Source organism: Naegleria lovaniensis (genome assembly GCF_003324165.1).
Source record: "Naegleria lovaniensis strain ATCC 30569 chromosome Unknown tig003, whole genome shotgun sequence".
NCBI classification, from domain to species: Eukaryota; Heterolobosea; class Eutetramitea; order Acrasida; family Naegleriidae; genus Naegleria; species Naegleria lovaniensis.
Window position 1 is genome coordinate 1 of NW_025407825.1, and position 20,388 is coordinate 20,388.

At 37.9% G+C, this 20,388-nt stretch overlaps 10 protein-coding genes across 10 annotated transcripts; 6 read left to right on the plus strand and 4 right to left on the minus strand.

Annotated features, from left to right (window-relative positions):
• On the plus strand, positions 1-3,893 carry C9374_009418 (uncharacterized protein; the record flags this gene model as incomplete). The annotated part of the gene is made up of 1 exon (XM_044699603.1): positions 1-3,893. A coding segment is annotated over one exon (3,893 nt), but the record flags the coding sequence as incomplete, so codon positions are not given.
• Positions 3,894-4,010: 117 nt separating this feature from the next.
• C9374_009419 (uncharacterized protein) lies at positions 4,011-6,728 on the minus strand (the record flags this gene model as incomplete). Its single annotated transcript, XM_044699604.1, has 1 exon — positions 4,011-6,728. One exon carries the CDS (start codon positions 6,726-6,728, stop codon positions 4,011-4,013), a length of 2,718 nt encoding a protein of 905 aa, XP_044554736.1.
• A 315-nt stretch (positions 6,729-7,043) lies between these two features.
• C9374_009420 (uncharacterized protein) lies at positions 7,044-7,820 on the plus strand (the record flags this gene model as incomplete). Its single annotated transcript, XM_044699606.1, has 1 exon — positions 7,044-7,820. The coding sequence occupies one exon, from the start codon at positions 7,044-7,046 to the stop codon at positions 7,818-7,820; it is 777 nt and encodes a 258-aa protein (XP_044554737.1).
• A 158-nt stretch (positions 7,821-7,978) lies between these two features.
• C9374_009421 (uncharacterized protein) lies at positions 7,979-8,281 on the plus strand (the record flags this gene model as incomplete). The annotated part of the gene is made up of 1 exon (XM_044699607.1): positions 7,979-8,281. The coding sequence occupies one exon, from the start codon at positions 7,979-7,981 to the stop codon at positions 8,279-8,281; it is 303 nt and encodes a 100-aa protein (XP_044554738.1).
• A 265-nt stretch (positions 8,282-8,546) lies between these two features.
• Positions 8,547-9,818, plus strand: C9374_009422 (uncharacterized protein; the record flags this gene model as incomplete). Its single annotated transcript, XM_044699608.1, has 1 exon — positions 8,547-9,818. One exon carries the CDS (start codon positions 8,547-8,549, stop codon positions 9,816-9,818), a length of 1,272 nt encoding a protein of 423 aa, XP_044554739.1.
• A 146-nt stretch (positions 9,819-9,964) lies between these two features.
• C9374_009423 (uncharacterized protein) lies at positions 9,965-12,028 on the minus strand (the record flags this gene model as incomplete). Its single annotated transcript, XM_044699609.1, has 2 exons — positions 9,965-10,620; positions 10,777-12,028. The coding sequence occupies 2 exons, from the start codon at positions 12,026-12,028 to the stop codon at positions 9,965-9,967; spliced, it is 1,908 nt and encodes a 635-aa protein (XP_044554740.1).
• Positions 12,029-12,847: 819 nt separating this feature from the next.
• C9374_009424 (uncharacterized protein) lies at positions 12,848-14,026 on the minus strand (the record flags this gene model as incomplete). The annotated part of the gene is made up of 1 exon (XM_044699610.1): positions 12,848-14,026. The coding sequence occupies one exon, from the start codon at positions 14,024-14,026 to the stop codon at positions 12,848-12,850; it is 1,179 nt and encodes a 392-aa protein (XP_044554741.1).
• Positions 14,027-14,548: 522 nt separating this feature from the next.
• C9374_009425 (uncharacterized protein) lies at positions 14,549-15,847 on the plus strand (the record flags this gene model as incomplete). The annotated part of the gene is made up of 1 exon (XM_044699611.1): positions 14,549-15,847. One exon carries the CDS (start codon positions 14,549-14,551, stop codon positions 15,845-15,847), a length of 1,299 nt encoding a protein of 432 aa, XP_044554742.1.
• A 373-nt stretch (positions 15,848-16,220) lies between these two features.
• On the plus strand, positions 16,221-19,465 carry C9374_009426 (uncharacterized protein; the record flags this gene model as incomplete). The annotated part of the gene is made up of 3 exons (XM_044699612.1): positions 16,221-17,624; positions 17,752-18,504; positions 18,572-19,465. The coding sequence occupies 3 exons, from the start codon at positions 16,221-16,223 to the stop codon at positions 19,463-19,465; spliced, it is 3,051 nt and encodes a 1,016-aa protein (XP_044554743.1).
• Positions 19,466-19,535: 70 nt separating this feature from the next.
• On the minus strand, positions 19,536-20,093 carry C9374_009427 (uncharacterized protein; the record flags this gene model as incomplete). Its single annotated transcript, XM_044699613.1, has 1 exon — positions 19,536-20,093. One exon carries the CDS (start codon positions 20,091-20,093, stop codon positions 19,536-19,538), a length of 558 nt encoding a protein of 185 aa, XP_044554744.1.
• Positions 20,094-20,388: the final 295 nt, after the last annotated feature.

Here is a 20,388-nt window from a genome sequence, read left to right on the forward strand (position 1 = left end):
TGGAAAAATCAGCAAATCAAAACAATGAAGAAGCATTACTAATGCTTGGAACCATCTACCATACCGGCCAATACATTCAAAAAGATTTAACAAAAGCTATTGGCTACTATGAAAAAGCTGCAATGCTAGGCCATTCTAACTCTCAGTTTATACTTGGTTCAATGTATTTAAATGGACAAGAAGGAGTGGTTGAGAAAAACTTCGAGAAGGCAGCAGAATGGTTTGAAAAATCAGCCAATCAAGGAAATGGTCAGGCCCAAATAAGTCTTGCAGCCCTCTATGAAGCAGGTTTAGGCGTTGAGCAAGACTACTCAAAATCATTGCAACTATTAGAAACAGCTTCTATGAATGGCCTCTTACAAGCTAAACTACTACTGGGCATTATGTATTTAAATGGATCTGCTGTGGTTGGAGGTGACAAGAATGAATATATTGCATTTAATTATTTCGAAGAAGCTGCTGAGCAGGGGCACGCACAAGCTCAGAACAATCTTGCACTAATGTATCGAGATGGAATAGCGTGCTCACAAGACTTTGCAAAAGCGTTAGAATGGAGTCAAAAAGCAGCTATACAAGGTCATGCGAATGCGCAAGCTGTTCTTGGGCAATTATTTGAAAAGGGTTCCAGCGATGGAACGATTGCTCAAGATTTGGAAAAGGCTTTCGAATGGTATTCCAAATCTGCAGACCAAGGAGACCCAGAAGGTCAGTTTCTGCTGGGGAAAATGTATTTTATTGGTCAGTATGTAACTCAAGACTCAACAAAAGCAAGGGAATACACTGAGAGATCAGCATTGCAAGGATATGCTCTAGCACAGGCATCCATGGGTTATTGGTATTTCAGTGGACAGGGAGTGCAACAAGATCTCACAAAAGCAAGAATATGGTACGAAATGGCAGCAAATCAAGGAAATCTAATGGCTCAAATTAATCTTGCTGTGCTTTATTTAAATGAACAATTCTGTGAACATGATGATTCTAAAGCAAGACAATGGCTTGAAAAAGCTGCATTACAAGGACACGATCAAAGTCAATTTCTCCTAGGGCAAATGTATGAAAAGGGCCAAGGGTTGCCACAACCAAACTTCTCAACAGCTTTAGAATGGTATGAAAAAGCAGCTGATCAAGGTTATTCACTTGCAGAATATGCTGTATCTATGCTTTACGAAAAAGGTTCTGACTCCATACCCCAAGATCAAGTGAAAGCTTTGGAGTTTTGTGAAAAAGCTGCCGAACATGGTCATATTGAAGCTCAATACAATGTTGCCAGGATGTACGAAAGCGGAATTGGAACATCACTGCCAAACTTGACAAGTGCATTTGAGTGGTATGAAAAAGCAGCAAATCAAGGTCATGCAAATTCTCAATTCAAACTTGCACTCTTGTATGCAAGAGGATATGAACTCTATTGTTTGAATTACAAGCAAGATGCAAAGAAAGCAATCGAATGGTTGGAGAAGGCTGCCCTGCAAGAACACTTGGGAGCGCAGTATTGCTTGGCAAAATTATACTTCTTTGGAAAGTGTAATGAATTGATGGTAGATCCTGATTATGCGAAGGCATTGTTTTGGTTTGAAAAGGCTTCAACAACTCACAATCATGAGAAAAGTCAACGAGCTCTCGGTTTCATGTACAGTAATGGGTTAGGTTTGACATGTTGTGATTATTCAAAAGCTTTGGAATTTTATGAAAAATCAGCCATTCAAGGAAATATAATTTCACAATATTCCATTGGATTATTGTATGAGTGTGGGCATGTCGGTAGTCAGGATAACAATCAATCAAAAGCCCTAGAATGGTATGAAAAAGCAGCCAATCAGGGACACACCAACGCTCAATATCGTATTATTTGCCTATTCATTCAGCATGGTGAAAACGATTTGTATTCTCCATTGAAAGACATTGCATTACAGTTTTTAGAAGAAAAGGTCTCTAGGAATGATGAAATAGCTCAATTTATACTTGGCTTTTTATATCAAAATGGTGTTGGTACCAAACCACAAGATTATGTGAAATCCATGGAATGGTTTGAAACAGCAGCTCATCATGGAAATGTCATGTCTGCTTATCAAATGGGACTGATGTACCGGTTAGGAATACAGAAAAAATACGTCTCAAACAGTGGTAGTATGACAGCCATGAGATGGTTTGAAAAGGCAGATGATTTAAAGAAAAAGCAAACCAATCAAAATCCAGTTTCAAACACACTTGAAAATGACAAACAACAGTTCGAGTTTGTGAATCCACACAACAACAACACCGACACACCGGCAGTCCTAAGTTGTGACTGCAATTTTTTACATTGGTATCAGTATTTTGCTCTCGATGAAAACGACAATATTTTTGCTCAATATCATTTAGCTAACATGTACTATTATGGAATAGCAATTGAAATAGACTACACCAAAGCTTTACAGTATTTTGAAAAAGCAGCATCTCATAATCACGAACCCTCATTAAGCACTCTCGGATTGATGTACCAAAATGGGCAAGGAACTTCAAAAGATAACTTCAAAGCTATTGAATGTTATGAAAAATCTTCTCAACAAGGAAATGCTAATTCACAATTTGCTTTAGGATTTCTGTATGAAGGTTTGTATGGACCTCCAAAGGACTTGAAAAAAGCATGTGAATGGTATGAAAAAGCAGCTGAAAATAATATTTCTGGAGCTCAAAACAATCTTGGATTAATCTACCAAAAAGGAAGCGATGAAATAGTACAAGATTTAGAAAAAGCCTTCCACTATTTTGAAATGGCGGCTCATCAAGGAGAAAAAACTGCTCAGTATCAATTGGCTCTCTGTTACAAGAACGCACTAGGAACTCGAGAAAAGAATTACGAAAAAGCAATGGAATGGTTCCAAAAATGTGCATTACAATGGCATCCCGATGCATCTTATCAACTTGGATTATTGTATTTGCAAGGATTAGGTATCCCTGAAAAAGATGAATTGAAAGCTGTTGAATATTTTGAGAAGGCAGCTCGAGATGGACATGCAGATGCAGCCTACGAACTTGGAAGATTGTATGATCGATCAACACATTCAGACACAATACTAGAAAGAGGAGGGTCTTCAAGTATAATTCCTCATAATCAATACAAGGCTTTTGAATGGTATTTGGAGGCAGCTGAATATGGACATGTGAATTCCATGTTTTATGTGGCTCAATTTTATGACAAGGGATTGGAGACACAACTCGAGAAAGATTTATCAAAGGCTTTTGAATGGTATGTCAAAGGAGCGCAACATGGACATGCTTTGGCTCAGTACCATGTTGGTTTGTTTTATTTACATGGAAAACATCGCCGAAAACAACAAGAGACGGATCATGTTGAACAAGACAACACCACACAAGTTGAAGGAAATGTTGATAATACATCACAAGAAAGCCAGAATGTAATAACGGCACTGGAATGGCTCGAAAAGAGTGCATTGCAAGGTAATGATCTTGCAGAATTTACTCTTGGACAAATGTTTGAACACAGACTGACCACAGAAGAGGGTCAAATCTTGAGTGTGATTGAGAAGGATGAATTGAAGGCAATGGAATGGTACGAAAAATCAGCACAGAAAGGAAATGTCTTGGCTAGTGATCGGCTGGCATTCTTGAGAGAAAAACATCGAAATATACAAGAATGTGAAAATAACAGCAAGGATACAGCGGATAAGATCCCTCAGGAAGAGACAAAGCTGTCTGAAATCGTTAGTACGGTCCAAAAAACAGATGTTACTCCAACCATGAAAACAACGAAGCAAGAGTCTCAAGAAATATCTATCATTGTTTCGCCTGAAATTAGTGAAATAAGGAATAACACAGTGCAAAGTCCAACCGAAAAACAACCAAGACAAGAGCCAAATACTGAATCAACATGTTGTTGCAGCATTTTGTAATACGAGTTGTGTAATCGATCAGTTGAAGAATCAGGTGTAATGAGGTAATTGAATTAACGAGGATCTAACAATTTCTATCTATTTAAATTTTCTCAATCATATGAAGAAGTAAACATTTTAATTCAAGGGCATTCCAAAATTACCATTAAGCTTCATAAACAGCTGTTGTAAACTTTCATTGGCTGAAAAGTGTCCTTGAAATGCAGCTTGTTGATACCACTGAAAAGCTTTCATCACATCTGGTTGAACTCCATGTCTTCCATTTTCATAGATAAGTCCTAACATGTATTGCGAATTTGCGTATCCAGCATTTGCAGCCTTTTCAAACCATTCCAATGTTTTCGAGTCATCTTTTGGAACACCTGCACCAAAACTGTACATGATTCCAAGTTCATGTTGAGCAAGTGCATGTCCTTGATTAGCTGCCTTTAAAAAGTATTCACAACATTTTGGCAAATCCGCAGGTATCAAATCTCTGTATCCATCTCTATAAATCAATCCAAGAGCATACTGAGCGAGAGGATTTTCCGTGGCAGCTTTTTCATACCATTCAACTGCTTTGACCATATCCGGAATGACACCAATACCATTCTGATAAGCAAATCCCAGTTCATATTGTGATCCATGATTACCTTGAGCAGCTGATTTTTCAAAATATTCTATGGATTTCGAATAATCTTGTGGTACTCCTTCTCCAAATCGATAGGCCACTCCAAGAAGATGTTGTGCAAGAGAATCGTTTTTCTGAGCTGCTTTCTCAATCCATTCACATCCCATCGCTAAATCTCTTTCACAACCTCTTCCTGAATGATACATCATTCCAAGCATGGCTTGTGCAGCAGTATTTCCTTGTTCAGCAGCTTTTTTCATGAACTCAAAGGATTTGTTATAATCTTGTAAAAGACCACCCTCTCCAGATGCATAGAGTTGTGCTAAACGTAATTGAGCTTGATCACTCCCATTACTTGCTGCTTGTTCATAATATTCCAATGCCTTGAATGGATTAATTTCAACAATCGTTTCTTGATCATGATTTTTAACTCCATATTCATACATATAGGCAAGTTCATATTGTGAAGATGCATGACCTTGTTCAGCTGCTTTTTCATACCACGATTTGGCGAGTGAGTAATCTGGAAGCATGACTCTGTCTTTGTAATTGTATAAATCTCCAAGTGCATGTTGTGCAGCAACATATCCTTCATTGGCTGATTTTGTAAAATATTCCAAAGCTTGGGTTGTGTCTCCCCTTGCAAGACATTGATTTCCATGTTCAAAATCTTGTTCTGCAGTTGACAGACTTAGAATTAATATTTTGGTTCCAACTTGCTCGTATTGAGAAATTCGTTCTAAAATTTGTGATACGGTTATTCGTTCGGATGGAGTAAATTTGAGCATGGAAATGATCAAGTCTAGAAGAAAGTCGGAATAGGTTGGAGATTGAGAACGGTCTCGAATGAATTGTTGCAATGATTTGTAATTCGTGTTTAGAATATTGGTAGACCAAACAGTGGTCATATCAAATGACATTAATTGATAAATGGTCACTCCAAGCGCAAATACATCACTTGCAAATGAAAATGTTTGATTTGAAATAACCTCAGGAGAAAAGTAGTTGTTGGTTCCACCAAATTGTGTAACATTCACTGATTCAACAGTTCGAGCCAATCCAAAATCTGCCAATGCAACATTAATTTCATTTTCATTCAAATCGACACTTCTTGTCAAAATGTTTTGAGGTTTGATGTCTCTGTGAACAACATTGTGATTCTTTTCAATCCATTCCAAAGCTTGACAACATTGTTTCAATATTTTCAACAATACTTTCTCATTCAACACTTGTTTTTTTTGAATGAAATCCATCAAACTTCCACACATCAATTCCATTTCAATTCCAATCGATGACAATGCTCCAACAAAAAATGCTCGATAAGTCTTGACAATATGTTCATGATATAATTTCACCATCTTTTCAAACTCTTTCAAAGCACTGTTCGCCAATTTCCATTCATTTTCTGTTTTCATTATTTTAATAGCCACTTTTTTTTGATTACCTTTTCGAATGGCAGAGTACACTGTTCCAAATCCACCTGATGCAAGAAAAGTCAATTGTTCATATTGAGAATCTAACATTTTTTGAACTCGCTCAAGTTCAGATAAGGTAGATGTCGTCGATTCTTCTTGGTCAGACGAAAATGGATTGTGTTCAACATTTTCCTTATTGGCAGAAGTATTCAACATTTCAAAAGATAGATTGGCAAATCTAGAGTCCAATTTTTCTTCATCGATCTTGATTGGAGCTCTATCCTTTTTGTCATCATTGATCAAAAAAGAATCAGTTGCCAATCTTGAATCGAAACCCTCATCATCCATTGTTTTCAAAGTGACAACCTTTCTAGCATTGTCATCATCTCCTCTGATCACAAACGAATCACTTGCAAGTCGTGAATCATAGGGTTGAACATGGTCAACATTTTCAATCTTGTCATTCCGATCATCATCATCATCACTGACCACTCTTTCTTCACGTCTCACTTTGCATGTGAGAATTTTATACTCCTTCTTGTTGACACCATTTGTAGTTTGAGAAATTTGTTGAATAAATTCCTTGACGTGATCATTATTTTGAATTTGCATGGGTTGATCATCCCGAACATGAAGAAAGGAAATGTCAAATGTTAATGAACGGTTGTTGTTATTTGGAGAGGTTGCATGCGGGAAGAAGTGTGTTTGTAATTGTTGGGAAAGAGAATCAAAGGTGGTTTCATTGGATAATTTCAAGAGAACTTTTAGCTCTGATTGCTCTGATTCGAGTTTGGCCAAGACTTTGAACATGGCAGAGAGAATGTATTTTTTTTAAAGAACTACTTTACGTGTCAGTTGTTATTATTATGATTCAATATTTATTGAAATAACGGTAGAGAACATTGAGATAGTGCTGACAACACTCCGTTAAATCGTTTCAAATAATGCTGATTGTTTTCTGAATGGATTGTTTGTCAATTTTTTTTAACGTGATCACAACACGTGTTCGCCCCTCAGAAAATAGAACTCGTTTGACATTTTCGTATTTTTCACCAATTAGAATATTCTTAAGAGCATGAGGCACTAAAATTAATCTGACAAACACAACAAAAAAAAAACAACAACATGGAGTACTTTGCTTTGACACTTTTTGAAAGCTTGAACTTTGATCAGTTCAAAGATTTACATGGAAAATCCCTCTTGGACTGTACCAACGAATCCGAGGCCATCGAATATATTGGCAAGAAGGGAACGGCCACTGACTTGATGGTTCAAATCTTGGTCGATGATGAATGTACCACTACTCTTCGCAGACGTAAACCAAAAATTCAATTCGCCAAACTCAAAGGCTCACCTACTCAAATACCATCATCCGGAGAGTTGAAATTACATGCTCTCTATTTGGGAAAGAACAAGGAAATGACAGATTATCATTGGGTAACTTATCGTCCACATTACGAATATGTTACTTCGGAATCCAATAACAAGAAACAACAGGAGTTAATTATTGATATTGTGAAACCAGTCCCTGGTCATCCCAAAGGCTTCTCCAAGGGTAACATGTGGCTGATCATTGATTTCCAAAATGAGAGAGGAGTTGGTGTGATCAATCAACAGTTTACATTCAATGCATCGAAAGCGATCACAAACAAAACCAAACAACAGAGAACACAACAACACTCGACCAACAAGAGAAAATCATTGGATGATGGAGCTGCTTTAGAAAATCAAGGCGAAAGCGAGATTAATCAAACAGAATCCTCTCACAAGAAACAAAAACACTATTCAATCACAGCAATGGCCTCAACCTCATCATCCAACGAACCACCTCAAGTGGAAGAACCAACGCATGGAATACAGAAGCGATCACCAATGGAGCAGCACCCTTGCATGTGGATGTGAACGGTGTTACGTATGGCCAATATAATTACATCTCCATGTACACGACATTTCAACAACTCTTTCAAGAACATCAAAAATGGCTTTTTCATTTCTTTAATAGAATACCACCACAATTGTCATTTCAGCAAACTACATTAGTAACACAACAAGCAACAACAATGGTGGACCAGAACACTGACAATCCCAATTCATCAATTCTTACGTCCGACAGTTCACAGGTAGCCAATGAACAGGTAAATCAAATATTGCAACCCCCAGACGGACATGCAAAGAAATCCAAGGACTCTGATTACGTTCAAGATCGTTTGTTTTCTACAGGAGAGAATTCAAAATCACAACAACAAACGATGCAAGAAGAGAACAAGCTGGATGTTTTCTTTGGTGATGACAGTTTTAGTTTCCCAAGTGGAACCTTTGGAGGCTCTCCAGGACAGACATATGAGGAGTCCATTTTCCAATAATTCAATGAGTCTTCACACACTCGGACGACAAAATGTCAAATTCATACCATTTGCCAGTGACAATGTGAATTCGGTTTGTCATGAAATGTAACAAAATTGTAAATATTTCAACAGTAACTTTGAAAACTCGTTCAACTTGTTATTTACATGATCACCAACTGTAAACAAGTGCATTAATTTTTGCAATCTATTTTTTTCAAGTACGCGCCAAATGTCATCTAAAAACAAAAAAAATTAAAAAAAAAACAACAACAACACAAACCATATGATGGGCTTTACTCTGAGACTCCTTCCTCGCTTCACCGTTGCCAAATTCCAAGAAGAGCACGGAAAATCCCTCTTGGGCTGTACCGACGCATCCGTTGCCATCGAACAGCTTTGTCAGATCGGATCATCATGGAATGACATTCGTGTGGAAGTTTTACTTGACGACGACCAATGCACCACTGTGCTTCGTCGTCGAAAACCCAAAATCAAATTCACTCAACTACCACCCACTGAAACCATTACCGAATTTCATTTATATTCGCTTCAAGAAGGCGGCAGCACTGGATCAAGCTCTGTCTTTGATTGGGGTGTCTATAAACCAGGAAAGGATGGTGTGTTTAGCATCAATTCGAAACCTCAGCCAGGATATCCAAAAGGGTCCACGTTTGAAAAGATGTTTTTATTGATGGAGCTTGGAGATGGCAGATTTGCAGTGATCTGTCAAGCGTTTACCTACGATGTCAATTCTACAAGAAAAGATCAGTTAGTTGCTTCCCACTGCTCCAAGAAGAAGAAGAAGGTATCTAAAAGATCGACTCACAAAAAGAAACAATCACCTTTGGACAACAAGAAGAGAAAATCTCAAGATGAATTTCAGGAAGATGGTGCAACTGAAGATGAAGCCGAAGACATGGAAACAAGTAAGAAACGCAAACCTTCTCCAGAATGTGTAACTTCAAATGCACCACAACAACCACAACCAGTTGTGAATTCCCAAGTGCCATTTGACAATGTTACAACCACAGCGTATTCCAATGAAGGAACAATTCCATTAAGCTATGAAGCATCCATAGTAGCAACAACCAATTTGCAAATGACAACACAAGTGCCATCAGCTCAACCTGTTGTATGGTTTGCACCTGTTCGTACTGATCATGTCACAACTCCATCCTATCAGCAATTGCTCACGGCCCTTCAAACACTTTGGAGTGTTCCAGGAGTTATAGAATGCGTGAACTATTGGTATTGGTGTGCGTCATTGCAGCTTTTTGGAAGTGCCTTGAGTCAACAACATGCAGAAGTTCAACACTTGACAACTACTCCACAACAAAGCATTCCAGAACCTGCTACGGACGAGAACATCCCACCTATTGAAAATTCAAATCTTCCAATGCAAGGTCATGTTGACCAACAACAAACAGAAGAAAATAAGGAGTTTGAGTTGACTCAACACTTGGATGAACTCCTTGGTATCAACAATCCCATGAGCTACAGTCAACACGCGGACGTTCCTGACTTCAGTAGCTTTGACAACGAGTGGAATTTGTAGTGGCGAACATGATCGCCATAATTCAATGAGTCTTCACACACTCGGACGACAAAATGTCAAATTCATACCACTCAACATTCATTCGGTTTGTCACGAAATGTAAAAAGTTTGTAAATATTTCAACAGCAACTTTGAAAACTTGTTATTTACATGATCGTGCATTTACAGTGAGGTTGTTTCTCAGGTCGTAATCCTAACTGTTGATTCGAATTATTGTGTGCTTGATCTTGTTCGTTTCTATTCTTCCTCTTTTTCTTTTGTCTCTTCTTTCCAGGAGCAACGGCCTCTTCATTCATTTCATGATCTTCATGACCTTTCTTTTTATACATGTCAGGAAGTGATTTTGAAAATTCACCACAATTTCCAATCGCCGCTGCTTGATTTCCAATATTACTATTCGCACTGAGATGAGTCGATCCAAAAAAGACAGAGGTCGATAATTTGGTAGTTCTTGATCTTGAATCGGTACGATCTGGATTGGTTGTAATAATTAATTCCTGAGATAGATTACTACTACTGTCATGAGTGAGATCATTCGATTTGGAAATCCATTCAAATTGACATTCGTCATAGGATCTAGAATCGAAGGAATCTTTGTGAGGAGCGAAATAGGATTTACAAATATTCTTCAAATAGTCATAGTCAGGTTCTGATTCAAAGGAAAGTTTTTTGAGATAATTTAACATGGTGGTAAATTGTGGAGGTAAGCCACGAAGTAATTCTTCAGTGTTTTGAAACGTGTGAGTTTCTTTCAGTTTTCCAATGGTTGGCTTGTCACGAATTCTCCTCCATGGTAAATTGCCTTGTTATGACAAGTCGTTGTTGGAATGATATCACCAGAATTGTAGTATTTGCAACGTCCATTGAATGTTCAATGAAAAAAAAGCAAAAAATAATCATGTCACACCAACAACATCATTTCACAATTAATTCAAAACTTGTAAAAATCATGACCTACCTCCAACCATTTCAACCATCACATAAAATACCGACCACAAATCATCTCGTCGACTCAACTCAATTCCATTGTGTGCATTCACACTTGCATAGCGAGGTGTTCCTCTAAATCCAACATCTTTTCGTGGTGGTTTCAGATTTCCATCTTCATGTTTATAAGCTCGAGCAAGACCAAAATCAATGAGATAAATTCTTCCTTGAGCATTCTTTGATTTTCCGGTTACAAAATTGGCTGGTTTGATGTCACGGTGAAGAAATCCAACTTTATGGACCTCTTCGACACATTCAATCATTTGAACTCCACATCGCATTGTGGTTGCAATTGAAAAAACTCCACTCGAGGTTTTTCTTCTCAATTCTGCAAGATTTTCTCCCAATCGTTCCATCACTAGAAAATTCAGAGCTATTGTCTCAGTTCCATAATTTACATATTGTCTACCGCTGTGAATATATGTGACAACATATCGGCATGATTGAAGATTTTTCAGTGCACATACTTCGACTTTGAGTGAAGAAGTTTGTGGAATGGGCGGAGAAGGTGGCACACCATTGGCATTTGACGTTGATGGTGACAAGCTATTTTTCGTTAATTGAACCTTTTCAACCTTGACAGCCACCTCGTCCGAAGTCACCAAATCATGCGCTGAATAAATCGATCCAAAACTACCTTGTCCCAACAAACCCTGAATTTTCCATCGATTTTTCAATAACAATCCACTTAAATTAATACCATTGTTATTATTGTTATTGGTACCATTGATAGGGTTGTTATTGAGAGAATTCACAACTTGAAGATTATTCGATGAGGAACCACTAATGTGAAATTGATATGGATTCGAAGACGTCGGCGAGTTCACATTTCCTCCATTCACTCCAGCACCAACAACAGCAATGGATGAATGACCAACTCCATTCATGATAAATGCACTCGTTGTTGTTGTTGCGGTGGTGGTGGCATTTGTGTTTTGTAGTGGCATGTTAGAAGTAATAGGAGTTGAAAAGGAACGAAAATGTTGATGCGACGAAGATGGAGTTGTTGTTTGTATCTTGAATGGTTGTTGTTGTTGTTGTTGTTGATGAGTAGTACTACTAGTCGTACAATTTGTATGAATGTTATTGTTAGGACTCATCAACAGAGATGAATGAATGGATGAGAGTGTCGTATCGTTATTGACAAAACGTGATGAAGAACAGGTAGCAGTGGTTGTTGTTGTTGTACAGGGAGGAAGACTTGGGGTAACAAGTGTTGACATTCACGCAAATCAATTGAAAAAACTCTTTCAATGATGATGTTGTTGTTGTAGTTGTTGTTGTCGTTGTTGTTGTAGTTTGTAGTCGTTGTTCAGTGATATCCACCAATATTCACAAACGTCTCGAGACAATAATGAGAAGAGGAAGATTCTTCTTCTTCTTTTCAAAAGGAAATGCGACGTGACGTTTTTTCTTCAGTGAAGACGATCAATTTTTTTCTTTTTCCGACACTCGATGCCCTTGGTGATTTTGTTTCTAAACGGAAAAGCAACTCGACTCGATTGGTTACTCGCCCATGTAGATTCTGGAGGGCAATGTTACATATTGAACGAACATGCAGCTTGTTGAAGAAGGTACAGAGAGTCTTTTGACAAATTTCAAGTTGTCTTGGTCGTCATGTTTCACGAAATTTGTCAGTTTCAATTTCCTTGTTCGCAATTGGGATCATTTTCGTTGCATGAAATTTACAAGGTATTTCATTGAAAAGGTAGGCAAGGTAAAAGCAGGTAGTTTGGTACACTACTGGATTTGGTGCAAGAATATAAAGGTTTATTGTGATTATTTGAAATATATACTAAGAATGAGAAATTACATGCAATAGTTTTCAAAGTGACAGTAGCATGGCTTGAACTGCCTTTTGAAACAATTGGAAATTGTTCACTACATGTTTCGAAAGACGACATGTTCTTCTCTTGTTGTTGTTGATAAAAGGTTGAGGATGGATGGTTAATGAATAATCCTTGCAGGTTTGAATGATTGTCTTCAATGTTAACCATGGCATTGATGAACAAAATGATCAGCAAACCAGCAAGGTGAGATCGTCATAAATATCGATTCGATTGAGGAAGCAAGTCCCCAACCTTGTTCTGTTGATAATCTCCGTTGGCATGAATGGATGATGACTGATTCATTCCATTAGTGGTAAATCCACTATTGAAATCAGCATGATCAAAGGTTGGTGGTACTTGATGACTGTACTGCTTCTTCTTACAATTCTTGGCAAAGAAGGTTTGGCTTTTTGCATCTTCATAGTAAGTAAAAACAATGAGAATCATGGCAGACAATAAGAGTGCCTTATCTTCAGGAGTTAAGGAAGGTGGAACATCGAGACGAAATTCTTTACCCTTCTTAACCATCATCATTCCAATCTTTTCCTTTTGCTCATAAATGGAATAATTCTCGCTAAAAGCACCAGTTGAGGGAACATTCTTGTCTTGAACAATTTTATAGAGAAGCTTATTATTGGATTTGACGCTAAAGTTTCTCTTGAAAAGATCCTTAGTGACATGTCCAATTTCCTCGTTATTGGTTCCTTCACGAACAATAACTTTGGTGCTCAACATGCTATAAGGCTTGGTCAAAGTCAACAAGGTCATGGAGTCGACAAGTCCAGAGTAAATTCCGTGAGGTAATTTCTCACTCAAATCATTAATTCTCACTCTGAGTTTGAATGGTCTACAATAACCATCATCATAGAAACTATTGAGAAAAGTTGGGTCTTCTTGAACACTCAATGACAATGTAGCAGGATATTCAGCACTACCATTGCTGTTGATGTTGCTTGTTGCAGGTCGTGTCGGATTATCATTCCCATACAAATTCGTTGCTCCCAAATAAAACACGTTTTGAATGGGTGGGAGAGTACTATAGGAATCAGCACCAATCGTTGAAATGTTTTGAGTCATGGTAGCAGCATGATGATTGTTATTGCCGTTGCGTTGGATATACAATTGTCCAATACTTGAAGCGGATGCTTCGGATGAAAGTGAAGCCATTGATGAATCATCATCATCCTCACCATCCTCTTCATCAAATGTATGACTCAACAATGTAGAACCCATATTCAAGGAGGCAGATTGGGCATCATCGGCACCAGATCCACCAATCGTTCCAATGGTTGGTGTTGATTTTCCATACATTAGCACAGATGGCATGGGAAGTTTGTATGATGATGATTCTTGCTGCATAGTGGACATGCTCGAACGAGGATTTCTTTTCATGATGAAGGTACGATACGGAGCACAAAGAGAAGTAGTAAAAATATCCTGCTTGACTCTCTGTAAAAGCTCCCTATCTTGTTCCAAGAGATGTAAACGAGCGTCTTTGCAGCTAGCTGCTGTTGATGATACAAGTGGTGGTGTGTGTGGCGACAGTTCTGAAGATGAAGAAAAAATTTTTGATTGATGTAACACTGTTTGAGGTTGTTGTTGTTGTTGAAAAAGACAGCGGTTGATGTGTTTGGGGCTTTTTTTTTTGATTTTTATTAGACGGAGCCTTTCACGCCCAGCAGTTTTATGGTTTTCACTGAAAACACCGACAAACGTGAAAGTGTGCGCTTTTTCGTGAATGCACGTTTTAACATGAAACTTAATGAAAATACGTCCTTAGTTCAGTCGGCATTATGCAAAGCTGAAAATTCTAAAGGTGAATTCAATTCTGACCGTTAAAAATTTTCTTCAGATCGCCCGCCAACAAATTGTGTTAACTTTTTAAAAAAAAAATATTATCGATTAACAACCAGCATGGCTGAAGAACACGAAGCAAACCACATTCCCACAGCAGCTGACGATCTTGCAGAAATTGATGAAGTAGTTGCAGATGCCTTTGAAGAAAATATTGAAGAGGAAGAGGACATCGGAGGAGAAGAGTTACCCAATTCAACAAATGAAATTTCCCTCCAGGATCATCTCGTGATGAATCAAGATGCTCTCCTCAAGGCATTGGATAACTACTCTGAATATAAGAGAAGAGTCAATGCATCCGAAAAGCAGTTGGAAGGAGAAGCATTGGAAGAAGCACTCACATTCTTGGATGAAGCCATTGAGATTTTCGGGAATCAAATCGTGCGAGATCGTGAAGAACAATTTGGCGAGAGCTCGGTGGAGTGTGGAGAAATTCTCATTCCCTATGCAGAAATGTTGATTGCTCGTGGTAAATATCAAGCCGATAATTTGGTGTCCAAACAAGTGACAAGCGCCATCAAAAAACGAAAAATGAAAGAACAAGGCTACTCTGAAGATGAAGAATTTGAAGAAGAAGAGGAAGAAGATTGTTTTGAAGTTGCTTGGGGAGTATTGGAGTTGGCTCGTGTCTCAATGTTGAGATATCTTGTGAGTGGTAATGTCTCATCGCCAAGTGAAATGCAACTCAATTATCGAATGAAACTTGCTCGTGTTCACTCTTTATTGGGAGAATTGAGCGCTGAAACCGACATGTTTTCACAAGCTGTACTTGAATATAGAAAAGCTTTACAAATTTATGAAAAAGCTTTGGAAGAATCGGATGACATTGGTTTTAATTTATTTAGACTTGCAGCAAACATTTTCCACAAGAGAGATGATTTTAAGGTTGACTTGTTACAAAAAATCGCTGAGGCCAATTTAGAGATTGCAAATTGTCTTACAACGGACGGTATTGAGGGCGAAGAGGTGTTGGAATTGTATGAAAAAGCAGAGAAGGCTCTTCAACAATCGGTGGAATTGCGACAAAAAGCCATTGAAAATGACAAGTCTATTGTGTCAGATTTGAATGAACGAATTGTGGAAATGAGAAATACTATAATTCAAGCCAAACAAGGAGGAATTCCATCACCAGAGAGAATTGATGCACGCAAGCTCTTCTCAGAGGTCATTACGAATCGAATGGGAAGCACTCAACTAGGTTTTTCGAATAGTAGGACCAACACTGGAAGCTCCTCATCACACGAAGAACAAAGCGAAGTACACATTTTACAACCAAGAAAGAGAAAACTGGATCAGAGCTCAGTAGTTGAAGATTCTACTGCCACCTCTTCTTCGGATACCAAGAAAACTAAGCAATAAGTAGGTTCAAAATTCTCTCACGTGGATGAGATTGTTTTACAGCAACAGAAAACCACAAATGGTGAGAATAATCCTCCTCAACCCTAATTAAAAAACTAATTTATGTTCAGCGCTGAACTAAACTCCTCCGCTGCACACAATAAAAAAGATCATCATCGGCACTACACTTTTTCGCCGTCGACTTTGAGGTTCGTTTGGCAAACTCCATCTCACATTGGCTCTCCTCCCGCACCGACTCTAATTTATTTGCATATTAACGTTACGTTGATTTCGAATGTTTCAGCTGAATCATCATCAACATGGACACATCAATAAGAATCTACATCCACATTCAAAACCACGGATCATGACATTGAATTTCATCATCATCATCATGATTCTTACATTTTCAATCCTTGCTTCATGGAATGTACAAGGCGCAACAACTGCCAAGCAGCAGAGCAATGATGATCCAAACATATCAGATACTTTTGTGTTGGACTTGAATCATCCCTCTTCTTTCTTTTCTCATCATGATGATGATGAAATTCCCAATACTGAAATAGCCTCTTCTCCTCATTTCACCACTCCTCTCGACAACGATTCCAAACAAGATACTTCTCGACCACTCTTCATGTCCCTTCTCCGCCATCATCCAGCTCCGCATCATGATGAAAAGCCACTCAGCATCACAAAATCCAAATTATTCATGTCTTTTCAACCATCATCATCAGACTCATCATCAATAACGATGACGGAAAAAGGACAACCATCACTTTCACAACAAAACATTGATCCTACAAATAGTATCAACACAACCACATGTCCATATGCCATTTACAGAGGACATTGGGATGAATTCTTGAGAGATCCGAAAAATCGAAAACAATCTTATTCATCCGAGCTCGATAGAATATTGAATGCAAGAATTCCACTTTATAATCAAACGGAATGGACAACCAAATTTGAGGGTCAACCTAATGCACTTTCGTGTCCCCAATTTACCATTAACAAATGGAGAAAATATGTTCCAATGACGAATCCATCAGAAGATATCTTATATTATTTAGGAAATGAAATGAACATGTGTCAAATTTATGAAAAATTTACATATTCCTACAAAGCTCTAGTGAATGGAACGGTTGTGATGAGGAATGTGACATTTAACTTTGATTTCACACAAGTGTGTGATCGATTATTTTGTTTTCCCAATACGACTTTGCAACTAGTCAATGATTTTAAATCACCCTTTGGACTCAACCTCACACAACTTTTAACCAACACAACCATCTACACAAATTTCTTTCCACAACGTGTAGCTCTCTCATTCTTCCAAAAATGGGCTCAAAGTTTCGAAGATAGTTCTTACAATATTGATCCTCAATCATTATTAGTGTCACAATCTTACAATAAGCTCATGCACACTCTAGTTCCTCATTTACCCTTTAATTTCACAACATTACAGCATATTTCAGATTACTATACTGTTTGCAGAGCTTGTCGTGACTATAGAAAGTACCCAATTTTGCCTGGAAGAGATGTTTGTCTTACGTTAGACTATCCATTCACTTGCAATTATGATTCCAATAATAATGGAATTATTGATGAAGCAGATACAGTTGGTTATCCACTGTTGGAGATTGTTCAGAGAAGGGATAACATTTTTAGAAATGTATTAAGCATGACTGCTGAGCCATTGTGCTATTGTCCAAGACCTGGAACTGTTGTTCCAAAAAGTAATGGAAAGGATGTCATGATTTTTAATTATACATTTTTCAAAACCAAAGTTTCTTCTCAGGTATGTTTGTTAGACTTTGTAATATTTATTGAAATGGTAAATTAATATGGCAAAATTTAATATGTGAACCAATGAAATTGTGGTGGATGATGAAAATGTGCACGCAACGAAATTATTTCAACATTAGTGTGATGAATATGCCTATTTCTGGTATCCCCTGTACGAAACAAAATTACTCAATATTGCACTCATTACCTTGGAAGTCATGTTAAATATTGCCATGTTTTTCTTGGTTCTTCTTCCACTGATAACTCAATTTTGTAAAGAGATCACGATGAAAGTCAAAGGAAAGGCATTAAAGGTGCCACAATTCACAGCATTGATTAACACACGTGGAATGATTGAAAAATTTAAAAAGTCGGAACAAATTCGATTCTATTCCACAACGACGAGTTTGCATCATAACAGAACTTGGAAACGAATACTCTTCGATTTACGGTTATACTCAGCTATTATATTACAAGTAGCATATTTATGCTTTTTAACAAGTGACATTTTGGCAGCTGCATCCACGATAGAAAGCCCAACAGAAGCTGTCAAAACAGAGAGTGTCATGTTTTTATCGGGAATTGGACTATGTCTTATTGGAATTATTCCAATTTTGGCCATGTGGGTTGATGTTTTGAAAAAGACTTCCAACAATAGTGAACGAATTTCATTGAAGATCTCAATTCCACTTTTTTTATTTATGGCTTTGGGCCTTTTAGGAGTTTTTGCTTATGCAGTTTCAGATTATTTTACTCAATTTTTTGCTTCTGCCGCTTTCATGCTTGGTTTGGTTATTGTATTTGCCATTGTAATTTTTGGATTATTTATTTATGGTTTTCGTATTTATTTAAGTTTGCGACGAGTTTCTAAGGTTAGCTTTTTCCAATTTAGGGTAAGTGTAATTGTGATGAGAGATCAGCTTAATCGTTTTTCAATATTGGAATCATTTCCACCTGTAGTTCACAAAATTCCTTGGGGCAGCCTGTCTACTTGCTCTCTTCCCTGGCTTTTACATGGTCTTTGACATTGCAGGTCGAATCTATCAAAGTCAATATGGTAAATATCCCGTCACACGATTCTACTATTTATATGCACCCTTCTTTGCAAGCGTGCTCATCATTGGATTTGGAGGTTCACTCATCTATGTCCTCTTTCCCTCAAATAAGGTCTTTAAAGAAAGTTATGAATTAATTTTCTATGGCATGTTCTGTTGTGGAGGAAAATCTCCATTCGCGAAACGTTTTTGGAACCTTCAGAAATCTCTCCTGCATTCCTCCATGGCAGCGAGACGTGATCAATTGCATCAACAAGAACACGACCAAGATGGAGGACTGGTGTTAGCCTCGACGCGAATTGATAAAACATTGTTGATGAAAGAAGATGGTCAACAATCACAACAAGGCAATCACTATTCTTCATTGATTCGAATTAATCAAAACGATGATGAGGACGATTCTTCCATTCATCAACATGGTGGTGCCAATAGTGGCACGAATACTCCTTCACGAGTGGCCCTTAATTTAGGACTTTTCTCTCATGAAGACGGTGCAGTTCAGTTTGCTCATGTATTACCAACTCATCCTTTGCATCAATCTCAGAATGGTGGCGGCAGTGGTGAGGAGGAAGGAGTGGAAGTTGAATATCATGTTCGAAAGGGAAGTACTGCTCATCATATTAATCATTTTATGGGAGGAGGTTTGGTCGATCTCAATGGTGGCGTGCAAAGACTTGAAGACGACGACGATGAAGATGAAATTCGAAATGATGATTCACAATATTATGCAAATCAAGTGAGTGGTCCTGTTGAACAACGATCAGAAAGACAACGAGAGCTTTCGTTACCCTTCTTGTAATTTTTGTATCATTAGAATGATAAAGAGTTTGGGTGTTTATGAAACGAACGAATTAGAATTTTGATCAATCTTAGAACAGCAATAACAATGTGGTTACCGATAAGACCATTCCAACCATCATTCCCATGCCTTGATGCTTCCACACTGACATGGCATCACTAAATATGACAAACCATTGCCATCCAACCTTCGTTTCATTGCCATACCGATTCGTGGCTGTTGCCTTGATTGAATAATTACCGAACCATGTCGTGTTAGAAAGAGAAAAGGGATCCACTAATTCTTTAACTCTACCCCCACTTAAAGTACCATTCCAAGTTTTGGTCCAAAGGATTTGACCATTGACAGGAGGCACTTGAGGAGCAAAGATTTCAAGCTTGACATTGGAAACAGTACTTGAATTTGACCACAATTGGTTATCGGTTCCATAGAGTTCAACAGTAATGTTGAGCTTGTCCAAGTAATAACAACCTCCAAAGGATCGATCTGAAAGGGTGAGAACCACTCGGGACAAATCCACCTTGTCATTAGCATTCACCGAGAGACAACTAAAAAGAATCAATACAAGAAGAGGAAAGGTCCATACAACACGAGAACTAAATGAGCACATTCCAAAGAGACTGGTCATGCAGTTTTGTTTTTTTATGAGAGTCGTTGGGAATTTTGAAACAGAATGCATTTAGAATGTTCTACTGGCAGTTGTTTTTTTTTCAACTTTCAGTTAACAACAAGAAAAAGAGACATTGAGGATCCAGATTTAGTAAATCATGGTGGAATGTTGTAACCCGTGGTTATTTCCAAACTCTGCATTCATGACATCAAGCATTAAACACAAAATATCAACTGAATTCGTGGGACAAGTAATTTTTGGGTTTTGGTGTTGCTTTGTAATAATTATAAGAAAGAGTTTTTAAGCTATTAAG